General features: G+C 41.4%; 1 protein-coding gene across 3 annotated transcripts in view; it reads right to left on the bottom strand.

Annotated features, from left to right (window-relative positions):
• Positions 1–1,165: 1,165 nt before the first annotated feature.
• LOC135260759 (RNA-binding Raly-like protein) overlaps positions 1,166–20,405 on the bottom strand; it is a 76,492-nt gene continuing 57,252 nt past the window's right edge. For 2 of the 3 annotated variants that reach the window (XM_064346286.1, XM_064346285.1), the window contains exons 3-9: positions 11,206–11,281; positions 10,682–10,729; positions 8,552–8,727; positions 7,588–7,701; positions 6,762–6,928; positions 5,788–5,825; positions 1,166–3,829 (exon numbers count right to left, since the gene is read on the bottom strand). In XM_064346286.1, the coding sequence (XP_064202356.1) occupies positions 5,793–5,825; positions 6,762–6,928; positions 7,588–7,701; positions 8,552–8,727; positions 10,682–10,729; positions 11,206–11,281 (614 nt within the window). In that variant the 3' untranslated portion in view covers positions 1,166–3,829; positions 5,788–5,792. Of the gene's footprint in view, positions 3,830–5,787; positions 5,826–6,761; positions 6,929–7,587; positions 7,702–8,551; positions 8,728–10,681; positions 10,730–11,205; positions 11,282–18,835; positions 19,316–20,405 lie in introns of those variants that run through there. The other variant, XM_064346287.1, reaches the window with a different exon arrangement.

The raw sequence follows: 20,405 nt of genomic DNA, 5'->3' as shown, positions 1-20,405 counted from the left end.
CAGTTTTCCTTATCACCATTTTCACACTAGAACCCTTTGGATGTGTATACAAGACTTTATTTATCTATACCACATGACTACAACAGGTGAAGTCGAAGTTCACTAGAAAATGGTCTGATTCAGAAACAAATGTTGAGAACCTTTTAAGGAATTGAAACATGACAAAAATAAATGAATGAAAATAAATATTAGCCCCTTCATTAAATGACTTACCTCACCTTTTCTCCACTGGTTGATTGTGACTGTTAAGCTCTGTGCAGGCAGATATGATGCTAAAATTAGATTTGTTTTTCAAATTAGATCTTTCTGGGCAACTGACCAAGCAATCATTTTACAAGTGGTCAGATTAGATTTCTGTGTTTAGACAAGCTACGTTTCTTATTTTTGTCACAATGTGATCACGTAAGTCACCACTATGTCTCTTTCACATGGGGAGTGAAGGAAATGTCTGATTTGACTGGTCATAAAAAAGTGGCATGTTCATGTATCAGATTTAGGAATGCTACATATGGACTAGGATGGAAATATCCAAGTCCATATATTTGTTTGCTGTTTAGACCTCAAGAAACAGATCACATAAGTATTAAGTATGTGGGGGTCGTATCTTGCGTATCTTGTCCTTGGAGAGCTGCAGGTGTGTGTCTGTTGTTACTCAGAACTTGAAATTGAATGAAAACAATTCAAGCAGTTGATTGTGCAGTTAACTCACCTCCCCTGCTTTCCTGAGTCTGAATTGTTTCAGTAAATACCAAGTGAAACAAATTTGGATAAGTGAATAACCACAGACTACTTATACAATGAAACAAAATAATATATCTATCCAGAAATAAACAGTACAGAATAAATATGGTGGGAAATCAATATACAAATATGTGGCTTTGTCCATGAAAAGGTGGTTGCCTGGTGCTGTTATTTATTGATCCCCTTGCTTAGTCAATAATGAGCTTGCTACCAAGCAAGTCATCACTTACCACATACTGCACCGTTTATTTTTAGAGTTTGGTGTTTATTCAGCTGGCTGGGTATCAATTTAAATGAAAAGAGATGTGTAAAGATGCGAAAAGTGATTCATCATTAGCTGTTTGCGCAGCACATTTCAAGAACACATGAACATCATTTTGTTCTAGGTAAGAATTATTAAATGAAGGCAAAGGAATAATAAGGCTGAACATACATAGAGAGCACTTTAATTGTTCTCTGTTCTACTCAAGAGAGAGAGCCTACAGCCATACAACAGCCAAAAACTATTCAATACAAATAAAACACATTTTAACAGCACTTTCAACACCATGCTCATCATAAAAAATAGATTTACAATTTTTTTTTTACATTTCTGTACAACATCATTTGTTTACTTAATTAAACCTCTTTGATTGGACATTGTACACTTCTATTAAACCCATAATCTTCAATTGTGTACAGGCTTGGGATTCTGAGATGTTGGCATTTGTAGTTTAGTCTCGGAAAACAACACTCTCCTAAAAGCATCTCATTGTCTTTCTTTTATGACGCATACTATTGTTCCAACACACTGCTTTCATTTCCCAAGTGATGCAGTGCTCTGCATTGTAAATGATTTACCATTCAGAAGGAACAACAACAACAAAAATGAAAAAACCAAAACAATGGAAGCCAGGAGGCCTATCGGTTTAATAATAACACTTTCGCCAAGGGAAATCAAGCATACAAAAATAGAGAGCTCAATGTAATATTTTAGCCATCTTTGCAAACAGATTTGCCGTGACCGTTAAAAAAACAGACTAACTAACATGGACATGTATCTGTTCCTTTCTCAGGATCAAATGAGTTATCAAGCACCTGGGTTTCAGGAATGAGATTCTTCACACTCAACTGGGAATATGAATAAAGATCTACTCCGGTGTTTCCTCCTCGGAAGCAAATGGCTCCAGCTGTCCGAAGGATTCAGACAGTACTGAGGCCTCAATCTCCGTTATGACTTTGGAACACATCCAACATGCAGGCTTGGCAGTTATTCCTTAATGAAACCGACTAAATAATTGAACTTTTTATTGTCTTGCCTGACATAATGAGTTTGGTTGTAACTGAAACTATTAATAATAATAAAACAAAAATACATGTATAAAATAAAAATAATACAAGCTGAAAAAAAAAAAAAAAAAAAAATCAAGGCTAGATTAAGGCCTTGCCTGTACAGAGGCCTGATTAGTGGCAAGAGCATTTCGATTTACCACGCTGGCAAATTATTAGTGCTTCCAAAAAAATGTTTTGCTTTGATGTTTTTCTCCGCTCAGACTGAAACATCAAGAAGAAAACATTTGTTTTGGGGGCATTTAAACTGTGCAAGCCCTGAAATTCTTACATCATATTTTCTGCACAGAGTGATTTACATACTGTATGTCTACTAGGTTTAATGGTAGGGTCTGGATTTGGAATGTGGAAAGGTTTTGGTGGGGGGGTTGGTTGGCCTTACGGATGTGACAGATGTTCGGCAGACTCCATGAGAGGCGAGAGACAGCATCCATTCAGATGGCCAGAAGGGTACCAGTCACCATGGACACCTCCATCAAAAAGCCTGGCACCTTAGAAAACAGGCACGGGTGGACCTCCATGACCAACCGGATTAATGCCCAAGGACACCTGCTGCAGTTCCACTGACCAACCTTGGCTACATACCACCTATCCTCAGGGCAACCAGGAGGCCTGTCCAGGGTGAATTTGGCTGACAGTAAGCTGGGGGTAAGCTCAGTGCCAGGTATGACTGTAAACTTGGGCCTGCACTGGGTTGAATCAAGCAGAAAAATATGTTCTTGTTCTGTAACATGCTCTAGGTAGAAACCGTTTTAACATTATATAATTGTAACCAGGTAGCATGGCTTTGCTGACAAATCAAAAAAATTCATAGTTCACTCTTTAAAATGAGCACAACGAATGTTCACACCATGAGTGCCATTTGCCACCACCATTGTGTGGGTTCTCTAAAGTAAAACTGACAAAAGCACAAACATCATGCTTCTATCAAACACACAAAATATGCTCACTTATTTGAAAACATCTGTTAAGGAGGATGTAGATGGTACCTGAAAAAAAGGTGTTCAGGTGTCAGCAAAATTGAACCCAGTAGGACCAAACTCATCAGCTCTAATGGAAAACACCATATTGGTCTCAATTAGAATGCCAGATGTACAGTGCAGCTAGGGCAGTTCAGTAGACAATTAGTGTTGTACTGCATAAGGAACATTCCTTGATAATATCACCAACAAACTGTGTCCTCATCACCCTAATATCCTTGTCATTTCATAGGCTAAAAATATTCATTTGTATGAGGGGTATAAAACAAAATAAGTCAAATAAATGGGCTAAATATTCAGGGAAAGCCAAGGACAAGTCAGCAAAGCTGTTAACACACAAAACTGCCAGGAAATAAAGCATTTCAAGTAAATCCATACAGCAGCCTTGAACTACACAGTGGGGGAGCTCTTTAATTCATATTCTAATGGTGTGCATAACATATCTTTTCTTACATACAAATAAATAACAATAGCGTGTAAAACCACAGAGGCATGTTGAGTCTGACTTGTAAAAACATTTTCACAGGGGAAAAAGCGCGTTGTGGTGTCTTTTTTCGGTTAATTTGCCGGTGAGCCAGACCGCTTTGGGCAGTGAAATGTCACATTTTTAGAAGGAAATCCAGGTCCTGTTTGGTGGTCTCTTCTCCTTCACAGAAAGATTTTTTGATTATTTCTGGTCAGATTCCACACTCCCTTCATCTGAAGAAACCGTTTTGTGGCTCTGCAGTTTGCGCTGCTCGTTCCTGCTCTCGCAGCATGTGGCGATTCCTCCTCTCTCCCTGGGAAGAGTAACGGATTTCATTAAAGCACCCGCACAGCCGCGAAACATGCTCGCGCAAATGCCGTTTTCCCTCGTGCACTTATAACTGATAGACGGTTCACTGGGAAGGGAAATCTAGGCTGTTTTTATTATCCTCCCAAACATGACGTACAGCACACTGAACTCCGGAGCGCTGTCACAAAAATAAACCTTGTGGGATTTGAAACTCTCCATCTTGCCAAGGTTTAGCAGTCGATCATTTGTTTTAAAGCCAATTCCTAGCCTCCTGCAGCGTGACCATTCACGGTTAATTGCCTCCCCCTCCCCAATCCTTTCCCAGAGATGGCGGTTTTAATTAAGATTTTGATGAAAATGTAGAACAAATTGAAGGACATTCATTAATGGGGAAAGTGGGTGAGAAATAGACAGAGACAGAAAGACAGAGGGAGAGCGGGCCAGGGAGATAGAGAGCAAATACAGATAAAATAAATTATCATAGAGAGAGCCATAATCTAAGGTCATGTGTGTTAATTAGCCATCATTAAGCAGAAACCTTTACGAGCATAATGTGGCTGTAGCCTATGCACACTCCAGATAATTAATGAATTCATTAATTTATGCATTAATTCGTTCATGCTTTGTGAAAAGCAGACGGCACAGTAAATGGTATTTGAGGTGAAAGTCTGACCTTATTGAAAACTTTTAATCTGCGTAGCGCTAAAATCAAATAGAAAACGAAATAGTATCGAAGCCTTCCTGCAGCTACATTCACTCTACCGAATGCTAGTAACGCCGCAAACCAGTGTTAGTGCGGTACGCTACCTCTCTTTTATTTCTGGCACTAGAACGGCTTACTTCGTTCTCCAAATTAGCACCGCCGGGCCGCCTACACACACAGTCTCAAAGAGCCCTTTCAGCTAACGCGCCATCTGGGTGGCAGAATTTATAAGAGGTTTTTATCAGTGCGGGGGAAACGGACCAGCCATTAATGCGGTTCGTTATCCAGGACTGTCAGGAATGACGGAACTGAAATGTCTTTTTCTTAACATCTCGCTCCTCAAGGCGTCCGTCGCATGCTGTCCCCCAGCAGTCGTAAACAGACGAAAACAAGTTCATTTTGTATTTTTATATGCATAGCCTATTGCTAGGGCTCAGTTGAGCATATTCACCAATGGCCAACCACAGGTTCCTTAAGGTCAAGGCTCGCGCAATGCTGAGCGAAGGTGATCAAACCTTAGGCCTACATTCTGTACTAATTCACATATGTCTTTCACGCACGCACGCACGCACTCCAAAATTCGTGAAAGAGTAGAAAATCCACTTCTGCCCGCAGTCTGTGTCCCCCTGGAATTTAATGGTGTGGCTTTCCTCGGCCGATGTCATTACCGCCCGCCAGAGTTATCTCAGCTCTGTCATGGCTGGCGCTGGCGGATCAGTGAAGGGACTTCACAGCGGCCCATTTGTCTGACTGAAGACAGGAGTCATAATGGCTTTTTTTTTTTCTCTTCATCTAGGTCAGACAGAAGTCGCAGACAACGCAGCCAATGGCAGCTGGTGTTTGGCATCAGAAAGGACTGAGTGCTAAGTCTCATTCTCCTCACCTTCAGAGAAGAAGATCAAATATTCACCAAAGTGGCTGGCGTGCTGTGGCGAATATTTCTGTTTTAATGATATATGTGTGCCAACGTGCATGCAGGTAAGTATCACAGATATAAAAGCTGTGGTTTAAGATGTTATGGAACTTGGCATGCTTCACCAATTTTATAGTATAGCACATACAATATATGAGTAAATATATTTACGTTAAAAAACTGTTAAAAAGAGAACTGAAATAAAAATGTCACTTTGCTTTGAATTACTTGAATATCATAATTTTAAAAAATCATACTATATCATATTTCCCTTGGAGAAAAAAAAAAAAACATTTCTGAAAACTATAACTGAAAGCCGGAATGTTAAATAATGAATGAATCAAACCTTTTTCAGTTGTCTATGTCTGATACATGGTTCTCGATCTGAAAAACAAAATAGTTGCACTTAGTTAACTCATGCATTCCTATAATACATCAGACCATCATAGAAGTGCCCATAATAACAGCCTAGGATGTATAATTACAGTGTAAAATATTTCAGTTCATTTCACAAAGCAAAATTCCGGATGTAGACTCCAAATATTTCTGCCACTGGCCACATAGAAAAATGTTCAGTGTGAAATTGATTCTTAACAGTGTACTTTCACCTCTAATAGCTAATAGAGGACATATTGTCGCTGTTAGACTGATTTAAACACTGTTCAGTCAGTCAGAATTGGAGACAAACCCTTGTAAAACACATTTTCATAGCTTTATGTTTTATCTTTCTATTTGGCTGCATCCCTTTCTCTTTCTGTAATAACTGTCCTTTTCTAGCAGCCCTGCAGTTTCCACCCAGCACCCGGAGAGTCACACTGTACACTGGTTTTACTTGTTACTCATCACTTAATTGATTCATTGAAACAGTTGTTAACACAGTTAACTCACTTTATCTGGTTTCCTGGGCCTGAAATGGTTGCTGATTTTAAGGAGAAAACAAAATACAGCCAACCCTGTGGCCTCCAGGACCAGGGCTAACAGTTCATGTGAAACCCACCTCTCTCTCATGTTGTCTTCTCTGACCCATACTCTCTCTTTATTTCTTATTTCTTTCGCTATCTCCTTCTCTCCTTTCATCATGTCCATTGCCCTGTCTCTCTCCTCCCAATTTTGGTTACTGCTACAGCATTTCTCACCACATCTGATCCTCATGTCACCTCCAGAGTAATAGTTTCAGTGTTAAATAAACTCTCATACAGCACCAGACTCATATAAACTCTGTCAGAGTAGCATTAACACCAAACATTTTACTGTGTACATTGTGATTCTGCGATTCATTAGTCAGTGGCCTGTATGTGGGCACGGAACGCGTCTCCTCACCAGATCAGTGCTGCCTTCGTCGTCGTAGTCATCCTCGCCCCCGTCGGTCATCTCGCCGGCCTCTGTCTCCAGCGCCCCTTCCCCCGCCTCCTCTCCGGAATGTTCCGCCGCCTCGGACGCGGACTCGTGGTGGGTCTCGTACCGGTCCTCGTACTTCCTCTGCATCTCTGCGCGAGCGAAAGCGTCACAGAGGGGGTGGGGGCAGAGACGCGGTGTGAGAGTCAGATACAGGAAGAGAGTGATAGAGAGGGAAGAGCGACAGCCAGAGATGGAACGAGAGAGAAAAGATTTACAGTGCAAAAGATAAGAGAGAGAGACACAGAGGTGGAGTGACAGACAGAAATAGAGAGGACCACAGAGGATATAATAAGGGGAACAGGGAAGACAAGAGAAAGAAAGAAAGAAAGAGACAGATTTCTATTTTTCCCCATGTACCATGACCAGGTTCATTAAAACCAAGACCAGGTTTAATTTCACTGAACAGATTAAATTTACTCAGTACTATTTATTATAATGAATGCAGGGCTCTGACTAATTTCAGGAAAATGCTGTAAGCTAAGCACCTTTTTTTTTTCTTTCTTTTTCTTTTTACTTTTTCTCTTTTCCTTTGGCCCACTGATCCGAAAGCCTCAGAGTAAAGCTCACTGCTCCGTCTGAATTACAGCAGCCGCTGTCAGTCCATCGTGCTCTTTGACCCAGCGGTCTCTAATACCATCTCCTGATATTGGGCTAGATGACTGATGGCCGCGTGCGCCTTTTCAATCAGCTCCCCCTTGCCCCCTGCAGCTCTCTGCTGAAGGTTCCTCCCTCCCCCCCCCCCCCTCACCGGCCTCGGCTCGCTGCTGCTTCTCAATCTTCTCCAGTCTGACCAGCAGGGAGTCGATCTTCACTTTGATCTGTGACAGCTCCTGTTTGATGGTCTGGAGCTGGTCCGTCTTCACTGCCGACACACACGATAAAAAAAAAGCCACAAAAAAGGAAAAGATTATTATTGTACAGAAGACCATTTTAAGTCTCCCTCCAATACAGAGCAATACCTTATACCAATACAGAGTAAACCTTTCTATGGCTCCAATTTAGTTCACTTCAGTTTATTCTGGCAATGCAGCCTCCCATAAGCCTCAACTCAACATACAGACGTTCGGCGTAGGCAGTCCATAAAACTGCTTTTCAGTACTGCATGCAAATTTCAGATCACATTTTGTACAAACAATATCTCCTAACCTATTTGCTTTCTAATAAAGCTACATTAACTATCTCACATGCACTTACTATGGGATCTAAGCTTATATTGGAAGATTGTGGCTTGACTACTGCTATAGGTTGTGACCCTGATGACTTCAGTATCAGGCCTGTTCATTGCCTTCACCTGTATGTCCACATTTATGTAAGTCGCTCTGGAAGAGATGTAAATATAACTAATGCCATAACAATGACCACCCCCCCCCAACCAGAAAATAATGACCTCATGCACCGCCACCATTAATGCTGCCATTCAAACACCTTAACCAGGAGACTTTAAAACAATGAAAAAAATGCTAACGAGCATGTTAATGATCTGAATAAACAAGCATTTGCTTTGAATGTCAGTTCAAAACATGAGGGATGTGGAAAAGGTCAGTATTAATAAGAAAGTGCTTTAGTCAGTACGTTCCTCAGTCAGTAACCTGACTTTAAATAAACTGATTACTCATGTAAACCCCCTGCCCCCTCAATGTGGGAGTTACAAAGATTGCATTCAGTTCTATCAAGATGAAACGGATCCCTATGGGGCAGGATCTGAAGCGTACATTTCGGTCCGGTGGACGAGGAGCTGGAGATGGCCTGTCTGGGCGAGGAGGAGGCGGACATCTTCACGGAGAAGGCGGTCTTCCCCCTGCGCGTGGACGGGACAGCCACTCGAGAGCGCTTGATCGGGATCACGGCCCGGGGTGGGGGCGCAATCCGCCCGTGATAGTCAAACAGCCTGGGGGGGGTCCCAAAATTTAAACATGCAATATCACCCCATGCAGAAAAGCAATACATTTAAATGTGTGGTGGGAAATTCTAAATCTACTTAAATATATTGTGTAATAGATGATATATATATAGAATACATAAATTAACAACATGTAAATATATTTTAAATATATGCATTAAATTGTTAACATTTCAATAATATTACCATATTATTATATTTAAATATATGTAAAAATATAATAAATATGCAAATGCAGCCTATTTTGAATATTTAAATATATGTACATACATGATGTAAAAAATGGTGTAATAAATACATAAAAAATACAAGTACATATATGAAAATACTGCACATGCAGATCTCATACACTGTATATCCATATATAATTTTTCTGCATAGGACGCTCATTTTTGTGCACAGAAACATGCACAACAGACATTTTTACATATGCAATTATAGTTTGACAGTCATAAGCACTGAAGCAATTCTGACTAAGTAATTAAGCACCTTCCTCAGTGATCTCACCTGGGGCTCAAACCTCCTTCACTATAAGTTATACGCCCAGTTTCCCATCAATAACACTACACTCCTACTCACTATTACCTGTGTGTTTCGATTGTCACAGAACCATACGACCTATACCTACATGCCACTTAGAAATATGCCAATAATCAGAAACCAGAGATGAATGTCCACCGTTGGGCAGTGGGACCACAAACAGAATTTAATTACACACGAGTCCATCCAGGAATGGGTCTCATAGAGTCAGGGATGTTCCCTCCCTAACATAACGGAATTATTTGTCGCCCTTGAGAGATTTACTTGTCACTAAATGGAACTTTAAAAAAAATCTTCGAAAAGAAGAAAGAAAAAGCAACTCATAAAAACGGTGGATATAAAGACACCCGCTTTGCCTCTCCCAGAGCCTCTATCAGCCACTCACCGCCAAAAAATCCACATTCAGCGAAACGTCTTTGAAAGACAACAAAATGCAGACCGACACAAAAGCGCACTGAGAAAGTGAGAAAATAAATAAGTGAGCAAAAAAGTCATTTAAATTATTCATTTTTTTTGTTTTGTTTTTCACAGGGATCTGTTCAATAACCCTGCTCTTCATATTTTCATTTACCGTTTCAAGGCTCATGTAACTCCCTGTGATTCACAGCGAGATTTCGTATTTAAAAAAAAAAAAAAAAAAAATGTTTTTGAGAGCGGCTGTCTGCATTCATTCGTCAATACGGTCCATTGACTTCCGTTGTGCGACGCGCGTCTGGAGAGCCGCTCGGCCTCATCGGATACCTCGCCCCGATCCGCGGGATTCACTGACTCACCATCACAGGCTGACAGAAGTTATTCATTTCCCAAAGATTGATTTTATTTGTTCGATAACGCAATTTTCTTTTTTTCTTTTTTTATCCCACTTGCAAGACGCGGTTCATTTTTTTTTTCTTTCTTTCACAGCTTTGAAAATGATCTTTGGTTTACCACGGGAGGAAAATAAATAAATAAATTTCTAAAAAACAGTAAATGCTGCCGACAAACGCAAGCAATTTCTTGGCCCCAAATTACAACCCAATCTAAAACTCAACCCAATAGCTATAATAGGCCATCATTTTCACAAACCTCACAGGCTGAACTGAATAAAGGCTAATCATAGGGCAGAATTTATGCAGTTAGAACTGGATTGCTGTGTGCATTTTGTTTAGTCTAGCCAGAAAACTAAACAAAATAAACACACATGGCTATTCAATGAACATTTAGGCAAATATATTATATATTGATATATAATATAGCAATATTCATATCATATCATATTTTTCACATTTGTATAACTAGTGCAATACACATTTAAGGTGTAGTTCAATATTGGTTTGGCCAGTTGACCTCGATAACAGTCCAGTGAGACCCTCTGCCAAGCCTGTAATGTAGTTCTACCAGCAGAAAGGAAAACTGGACTTACCGACTGTAGAAATCATCCCTGTAGTAGTCATAGTCAAATTCATAGCCACTGCAGGGGAACAAATGAAGCAGACACAATGTATGAGCTTTCACAGCCATACAAATTTTGAAAGCACATGTGAATGAAGCAGCAAAAAAAGCCAACATATTGTCTGTATCTATCCATATAAACTGTCTGGTGCAGGCTATGTGTCTGGCTTCATAAACCAGCAGGCATTCCTGCTCCCTATAAACCAATAATGTGCAGCATCTGGAAAGGGAGGTAAGCAATTTGGGAGATTGGTTTGCCGAAAAACCCTGCAATCTGATTGGTTCCAGAATGCTTAAGCCAGCATTGAGTTATTTACTGGTGTTCAACCACCCTGTTCAAAGAACCAACGGAACAAAGGAAATAAAAGGCATTTTGGGAAATGAAAGTGAAAAAAAAACAAAAATCCAAAACCAAAACAGCAGGGCATAAGCAGTACCTTCTGAGATATAAAAGTGCATGAAGGTAATGAGCTCAGATCCCACACCACGCCTCACCTGTAAATGGCAGAGAGCGGCCGTTTGGGTCCCACTTTGGGCCGGTAGGGTCTTGGTTCCCCGGCCATGTTGATGTCTGCAACATAACACCAGAGTCACATGACCAAGTAACAATCGAAACCCTCCTGTTTCATGGAAGGTCTGTGAGCACATGACCGCAGAAGGAGCGCTTGGCTTACGCATCACCGGTCTGAGCCTTGGCCACGTCATCAGCGGACTGGCCGTCTGTGGGGCTGAGACACAACTGGCCTGCTTTCACTGGGGTAAGGTGGGCTCGAATTGGGTTTCCTTGCAGCACCACCAAAGCATTGGAAAGTTAAAAGTTTCTTTTGTGTCGAAGGGTCAAGATTTCATTCGTTCGTCCATTTTCTATCACCTTAATCCAAGGCAGGATTTCATTTGGGATTTCATTAGTTTTATTTATCATTGTTCTTTCTTATTATCATTTTTTAATGCGTTTCAGCTCGACTGAAACACAAAGCCGAAGTTGCATGACCATTTAGAATTTAGCAGTGGAACAAGTTTGAGGCTTTCCATATTACTCTTATATGGTATCTTAAAGGTTTGTTTTCGCTATTTTTTCCATATGCCGGTGTGGTCAGAGGACAGGGCCGAGCCTCCAGAGGTAAGCCATGTTCCATCCCAGTGGTTGGCTGAAAAGCATCTGTAACTTAGTAACTGCGTTTAGCTGGCGGCTAAAATTGTGCACTTTGAGGTGGGAGATTACCTGCCATGGGGTCCACTGCTCACAGACGTCTAACCCCACTATCTCCCAGAATCTCATAAAACACCGGGTGAAAATAATACCCTCTATGACGGCGAGTGATGTACTCTGGGTGGGGAAATGACATCTCAGTAGCACACGGGGGACAGAAATGAAACCGTACAATGCAAAAGCTAATAAAAACGAGCGCATATTCGGCCAGATTGAAACAAATGGGAGCCAAGCTGCCGGGGATTTCCTGATATACCGCTGTCCTTCGGTCGACAAAAATCGAAAGGAATTACATTTTAAGAAGAGACGGAGTAGGCTGGGATTTCACACGTGGATTTTATTTTACAAATAGCACCATTTCTGTCCTCATCTCTGTTGACAGCTGCTTCTCCCCTCGTCTCTCTTAGGCCCAAAATGAGATTGTATTTGATTTTATATTTTCTTATTTTTATTTTTTAATCGCCCTCTCTCTCACGCCCACCTCCCGAGGATTGCTCCGGAGTGGTTTTCAGGGTTGCCTCTGGCTCTTTTTTCAGACCGCCATTGAGCAAAGCCTGAAAAATACGAGCCCATTTGAAGCATCGCACCGCAAGACCGAACAGAACCAGACCAAACCGCACGGCATGACATCCAATTCACTGACAGATAAATGCAAGAAAAAAGTACTATTAGGTTCTGTATATCATAATGCCAAGAAGGCTCAGTAAAAAGAATGTTATTTATATAACATTAATATATGAGGGGAGAGGGGGGGTGGCTGACATTAACTGCATGTACGCTGTTAGAGTCACGACGCTCGAGAGCCCTAATCTCCTCTGACACAGCCGGGTCTCGGCGCCAATGAGTCTGATACGGTTCGCTAATTCCGATCCCGCGCATTCGGGGTTTTATATAAAAGCGCGCTTCAAAGCGGGGGTGCACTGCTAAGGCCGATCCATTTCGCGATTTCACGCCGGCTTTATCGAAATAACCGAAAACATCTATTTTTTCCCTCCCACGCTTTTTAAAATAAAAGTCACGAGCTACGGCTCCAGACTGCACATGTTTCATTGGCGAAAGCATTTTACTGCGGTCTGTTATGGGAGTAAACCAGCTGTTCAGAAAGCTTTTGTAGATAAATTGAGCTAGAATAATTAGTCTGGAAAAAACAGACACACACAGGCTCTCTGGAATTCAGTACACCTGCAGTAAAGTAAACAACCTGAGGATGTAGTCGCCTCAGAAAGGAGGAACATGGACTCTTAAGCACTCCCCAGTTTTTGAGCTACAGAATGAATATTACATTCATAGCTGTACACATCACTTAAAAGTTCTCAGCCCAGATATTGCAATGTTGACTTTTCAGTGTGGAGAATCATATTCTAGAATACAAACAAATATCCACCGGTGAACAGTCATTTGATGTCCATGGAAACAGACAGTGGAAACCAGTCGCTCTCCGTGGTGCTGAAAACGACGTACCCCTAAACTGCACGCGCACACCCGTACACAAATGTATACACACACACACACACACACACAAACGTATACACGCACACATAAACGAATACACAAACATGTATGCACGCATCCAGATTCCACATACACTCTCCTCTTTTCAACCTTGTATATGTACGTCCGACGCAGTGGAGGAACATTTTTGTTCTATAAGGAACAAATTTCCCAAATGTTTCCTGAAAGGTACAATAATGCTTTTGGGGGCTAATAACCATTCTATACAAGCAAAAAAAGGAACAGAATAATTATGAAACCTGTGGTTAGGGCTGTAATTTTATGCACCAAATGGGTACCACCCCAGTAGCATTCATTGCATGCTTTTCATACCTTTTTCACTCCCTTTTTTCTGAGTGCAGAACACACTAGCCTTCCTCATACAGTAGTAGACAAACAGGAATAGCCACAATGTCCTGAAATCACAGGTAAGCTGCGCTTTGAATTGCAAATTGGAGTGTTTTGTGTTTGGTTTGAGGTTGGGAATCCGATGCTAGGAGACAGATGTCTCCTGATTTCCCATCAACCCCCATCCCCACCCACCAAACCTCATAAAAGTGTCCCTTTCATCTGTTTGACAAGCTGACATTAAAAGAAGTGAGCTCCTCGCTTTCTTTGAAGACAGTTGGTCTGTGCATCATAATTAATTCAACAACATAATTAATTATGAAAGGCAGAACAACAGCATTCGGGAGTCTCCATGGTCAACATGTGGCTCTAGCAAGTTTACTTTTTTCAAGGGTGGAGGGGTGTACATCTGCCAACGTTTCCCAAACATTGCAGGAATGTTACAAGAATGTCACATGTCAGTTTTGTTCATCCAGGACACTATTACCTGTAACTCGTTAAGTTGTGATATCACAAATATGTGATTGGAATGTTCTTGACTGAACATTATAATGCTGATGTAACAATCACTACAAATAACACAAGTAGTGGAGTTCCAGAACACTGACTCAAAATTTTGAAAACATTTCAAAAAACATACTATTCAAAGGGATAAACAGACATGTTGTGCAGCTATGTCAGTTCAGTTCTCTGTGGGTACTGTTCTTCAGTGCACTCTTTTGTGGCTTGGTTTTTTTAAAACTTCTAACTTTGTGGAAAGGAAACTGCAGAGAATAGTATCACCTTATAATGCGTGTGTCTCAGAAAGCACATTAGGCCAACCGTGTTTCTTCCACGACACACTAAAAGGTTCCCCGTACACTTACGGGGTCTTCATCTTTCTTTTCTTTCTTTTCCCTCTGTTCCTTCCCCACTGTTCTCTCCTTTCTCTTTCCTGTCTCCTTCCTCCTCCTCCGCCCCCCTTGCTCCTTCCCCTCCTCTCAAAAAAGATAATGTAGCTATCGCTATTGATCCCCTCAGCACAAAGGATGCTGGCACTAATCAGAGCCATTATGAACACCCTTCATCTCTTACCCCCATGCAAACTCTGCAGGATAAACCAATACCGCCACAGATAGTTGCACTAATGGGGTAGTAATTTAGTCTTTGCCTGCAGCATTTGAATATCAAAAACATTTTTTTAATTTTTTTTTTTTTTTACTCCCACATCCTCATCATGTCTGAGTACATGTATTCTGACAGAGACGGCAGCAGCGGTGACACTGCTGCTCTGCTCCCTTCAGATAAAGGCACGTCACACCCCAGGCCAGCAAAACAGACTCCTTCTCAGAATGCAGCCCAGTAACCAGCCCGGACTGATAACTGCAAGGGTACTTTAATGAATAATGCCTTAGTATGATTCAAAAGGAGGGGGAAAATTGGCAAACTGGGCTGTGGCCAAGCTCCCCTCTCCCTCCCTCCCTCTCTCTCTCTCTGTGTGGGTGAATCAGATTAACACTTCTCAAAAAGAGTGATTCTAAAACCAGATCTGATTAGATGCTTCAAATTGTGTTCCTTTATTTGGACGGCCATAGGAGCTGAACAGCTGAGAATAACGACAAAGCAGACCACCTCCCCTGACAGCCCATTTCTACTTGTTTTTCTCGCTGCCTGTCAAGAGAAGCCTGACATGCGAAATAATGGCAGAATAACGCGCGTAGCTGTTTCGACGGTGCCTCGGAGGGCCGCGCGACCTGTCAGCTTTGACGTCCTCTGGCAGAAAGCGTCCACTCGCAACACCGCGGCAGCCGGCTGCCGTCCGGGAATTGCACGTTCGATAGATTTTTGACTGACTGGTGGTGTTAGCCGCGGCGACCGAGCGGCTCCAGAAGGGCGAATAATTACCGAATTCCGCCTTGCTCCGGAGAATGGACACCGCGTGTTTCCAGCACAGTGGGAGGGGTGCCTGTTATCACGCGGTCAAGGATAAGCTTAATTTGCTTCCAGCGGTAAAACCAATGCAATCGAATCGCGGGTAGCCTATCAGGTGCAGCCTGTCTTATCTACTGCGAGCATTACCAGCAGCACCTGCTGCTTACTTCATTCTCCTAGCCTGTGTTTTTTTATTTATACGTGGCGGGGAGAATACATTTAACCAAGCTATAACAAACCCCACCTTGTCAGTAGCTTGAAGGCTAAGCCAGCATCTGATTTCAGATCTGGCTACATTCTCTTTGTAAAGCACATCTGTTTCTTCTCGCCCGTGCCCTTGCTGACCAGACATACCCATGCAATCGCATACTGAAGTGCGTCTCCTCTCTATCTTTCGTGCTTAAGCCCCAAGGCGTTTTTCAAGGGGATTTACTGAACTGGGAAATCCAAATATATGCGTGACATCATACTGAAAAAGACACGAACAGCCTTGGAATGTGCACATCCAGGATGTCTTTTTTATATTAAATTTTATTTCAGTCAGAAATCAGAGAATGCAGACTGTCCAAAGATGAGGAAAGATCATATTGTATTCTGGGTTTTTCAGTTCCAGGCTCTTCTACAGCTAGTTTAGCCTGGTGCTCCAGTTCTGACCCAATACCCACCTGTCTCACAATGTGAGACCCCGCAGTAAAATGTTCAGTGTTAAATCAACTCTTACAGAGTGCTACATATCGGTCCCTATTGGAGCTGAAATAATGCCAGGAATTTAACTGTCCGTGTCCCAGTTTTGGGCAGGTCCTGGCCCACTTTGACAGATATGTTGTTGTTGTCACAACAGAAAGTACAGCTTCAAGGTTGATGTCATGAAATTTTGAACACAAAAGGTCATTAACATGTCCTGCACAAAAGCACACCTGACTTAATCATTTAATCTGGTCTGGTTGAGTAAAGGGTCCTCAGAATACCTACAGTAGGTTGACATACTTTTTCTGTTCAGTAGTCGGTACAGCTTGAAAATGCTCAATTAGATCCCTGAGATTTATTTATTTATTTGTTGCAAATAATGTCACTAATTGACATGCACAGAAGAAATAATCTTGTTCTGAACAGCTATCTGTGAGACAATTATTTTAACTTGCCAGTAATCTGTAGGAAATTTGTGTCTAAAAGGTTAAAGATAAAGAATAATCAAGTAATGCATTTACCCCAGGTACAGGGTTAATTCAACTCCAACAGAGTACATATGAGTCCAATTAGGGCCATATGTAGGCCTACTCAGTTGATTAAACAAATAATGTTTTACTGCGTACTCCCCACTCCACCACGTACAGGATCTTAACACCGTGCACAATATAATGTTCAGGCGTGTTCGTGTCCACATTAAGCGGATAAATTCAATAGGTAAAATAAAATGTAGCAACTCACAGCTGGATACAAGTCTCTCAACATACTCTCTATTTAAAAAAAAAGCCTAATCTTAAAAGTGAGCGCTACGTAGTTACATAGCAAACAGGCATACACAGTAAAACGTTCACTGTTAAATCAACTCTTACAGAGTAGCTACACAGGTTCCAGTAGGACCCATACTTACTCTTAGAGTTTAATTAACACCGGACATTTTACAGTGTATGCTAGTTGATAAAAGAGCCGGCTACTTGCGCAATCAACACACAAACTTGACTCAGTAGCCTGCAGGTGAAATCTGTGTCAAACTTCTTTTCCAAACGGCATCCCATTCACGTCGATGATCTACACATGATGCTGAGATCATAGAGCTTATTAAAGGCGCTGACTCCTTCAATGTGGATCGTGCCAATGTGTGTGCAGTGCACCACCGCGCGTTCACCCCAACGCCACGGACTCACGCGCTCGCGCACACATGATACAACCAAGGAAACTGTAGAAAACGCGCGTGGTTGCTCGTTATGCTTTCCGGTAGCTCTTCCAGTTAGTTCGTTAGCGCGCCCACGCTGTTGGACGCCACAACTACTTGCTTTCCCCCAAGAGTTTAGATGTAGAAGCCTGTATGTGACTACAGCAAAATTGGCTACAAGGACAGGCCAGCTCCGCATTCGCTTTTTACTTCTCGTTGTCATGTTTTTTTAAATGTCCATTTTCCTGTCCTTGTTCCTTGTTCTGCGCACCTAATATTTGCTCGTGAGTTATTTGGGTATAATATATTTTCTTTAGATATCGGCACATTTTAATTAAAATAATTTCTTACCGTTGGGACTTGTAGCACATGTAATTTGTTTCAAATACGAATACAGAATAGACCACACATACTGCCTCATTCATTCATCCATTCATTTATTAATTCCTCACCAATTCATTCATTTGCATTATTTGCGACTAATTTGGTCCGCGGTTGAGGACATGCCATACATTATTATTCTATATATTATTGACTCCTGTAAAATTTATGACATAATAAACAGAATTAATTTGCCAATGCGATCACAGACAGTAACGTTTCGTATCACTTTGCAAGCTGTATTCATAGTGAATTGCATGTAGCTTCTCTAATCTGGACCTACATTGTATTTGTATGTCATTTATTGAAAAACGTCTCAGTTCGCAGAAGTATTTGGCCTGACACTAAATAGCATTCCTGGTTCTAATCTTACTACTGCAATCTAATGCGAAACTTGTGTGAGAATTATATCTTATGTTCAGTTAATTTTAATATAGACAAACATTTATCCAGCTAGTCTTATAACTGCAGAGTGGATGTTCAAGTGAATTTAGACGCAAAAAACAATTATTGGTATATCGTTATCGTAATTTCTGAAACTGCCATATATCGATCGGTCATATTCTTCGCAAGCCAGTGTGAAGCGATTATAAAGCAGACCATCGGAGTTAAAAAAAAGAAAGAAGAAGGAAAAAAACATAGGCTACAATGCATGATAAAAAAAGTATACGGAAGTATCGCTCCAGGATTACGATGAACTGAAGAAATAAAAGTATATCTGCAAGTGGAAAATCGGAAATAGAAAATGATCTCAGGTCATTATTTACAGTTGCCGGTTCCCAGTCGAAACGAGCAGAACATTTTCATAGCGGCAGAAATGTTTTCCGAATCTCAAGTCATGACTACAGCGCAGTATCATATTAAGTATATCGAGTCATTCGTCGTGTCAGTTCCAGTTGAATACTCACATCGTTGATGACGGCGCTTGCCTTTATACATAGTCATGCTACAGAGGTCCAGCTTAACTTGGTTCCACAAACAGACGCGCAGAAATACAACCTACGTCGCCTTCTCTTCCTTCCTTTTCCCCAAAATAGACCCTCTCCACTGTGACAAAGGTAAATTCTACCCAGTCCGCCAGCTGGGACGATTCCACTTAGCTCACTAAAAAGGGGGGTTCTTGACGCTCTGACAACCACAGCATAGCAATTACGCGTGGGCTATTTGATCCCCGGGGCGATAAACAAATATGAAAAAGTGACATCGTGCCAAGTGTGAATCAAGATGAATATAATCGAATAACACAGTTGGTGGCAACAGTCTCATTTACATCAAAGTTGTATTTAAAAAAAATATTTCTCCCACTCTTAATCCTTGCTGTAGTGATTTCACAGAGAAATTTGTAAGCATATAGTTCTGATTAAATACAGAACTTTACTGAAATGTATCTACGTAGGTTGTCATGTAAACCCTGGAGCTGGGCTACTCAACTGACAGTTCGTGGCCAAATGCAAATGTAGCCCTGAAAATGCAAATGCGTGTGTGCCCGTGTGTGTAGGTGTGTGTGCGTGTGTTTGTGCGCGTGTGTGCGCGCGTGTGTCTGCGTGTGTATATATTCAGATGAATCAAAGATTGTGTGTGCACAGTGCCAGCATGCCTCCCACCACCGAATAATAAGAAGAATAATAAGAATAATAAGCAATAGCTCTGCATATTTTAGGGGGTATTTAATAGCACAACACATAAAAACACATCTTATTCATGCAGCGTTTCATGAATAGTGTATTGATGCCTGGCTGACATCCACCATTTTTATTAAGCAGTCATAGACCTGTGCCTTTCTTCTCCTGTGCTACTGCATAATCAACCTCCCCTTCTACCACACGCTGGGTGCTAGTATAGTCCTCACGCTAGCACTCTACTGCACTTTGTCTGTTATGCATGTTTGGTGGAGATAAAAATGTGTATTCAGTGGGTCTTATTGCACTTTACTTCAAACTCCAACCAACGAGTCAATCAATCAGTCAATCAAGCAAGCGAGCAATCAATCAATCAGATTAACCTATTAATAATAAACGAATCAATCAACCAATCAAAAAACTATCTTCAACATAACATTTTTCTCTGATCCTTCTGTTTAGTAGAGCCGTTTACGCAGTTTGAACCAAAGCAATTTGCAGAGCCATAAAGAGTAAACTGTGCCGAAAACTACGAGGGATGACAAACTGTATAAGCGTGCAAAATGATCAAACGAAAGCACAAAAATGGAAAAAAAGTAACATGAAAGCGTGGAAATGGGAAGTGAAGAAGGAAGAATAAGAAAATCTGTTCCCCCCCAGCTTAATATCTTACAGCTTTCCCGCCTCCTGATGGCGATATTTGCGATTTGACACTTCTTTTGAATTTCCTTTGAGTGACACTCCAATAAGGCACGACAAAAGACAGGAAAAGCCGCAGAAGAGAAGTGGAGAAGAAATCCATTTGTGACATTAAAGCCGTGGGGAGACGGGCGGCATCACACTGTGCAAAGCTTTGCAC

Source organism: Anguilla rostrata, chromosome 8 (genome assembly GCF_018555375.3).
Source record: "Anguilla rostrata isolate EN2019 chromosome 8, ASM1855537v3, whole genome shotgun sequence".
Taxonomy (NCBI): domain Eukaryota; kingdom Metazoa; phylum Chordata; class Actinopteri; order Anguilliformes; family Anguillidae; genus Anguilla; species Anguilla rostrata.
The sequence above is the reverse complement of the archived record's forward strand: the minus strand, read 5'-3'. Positions and strand labels throughout refer to the sequence as shown.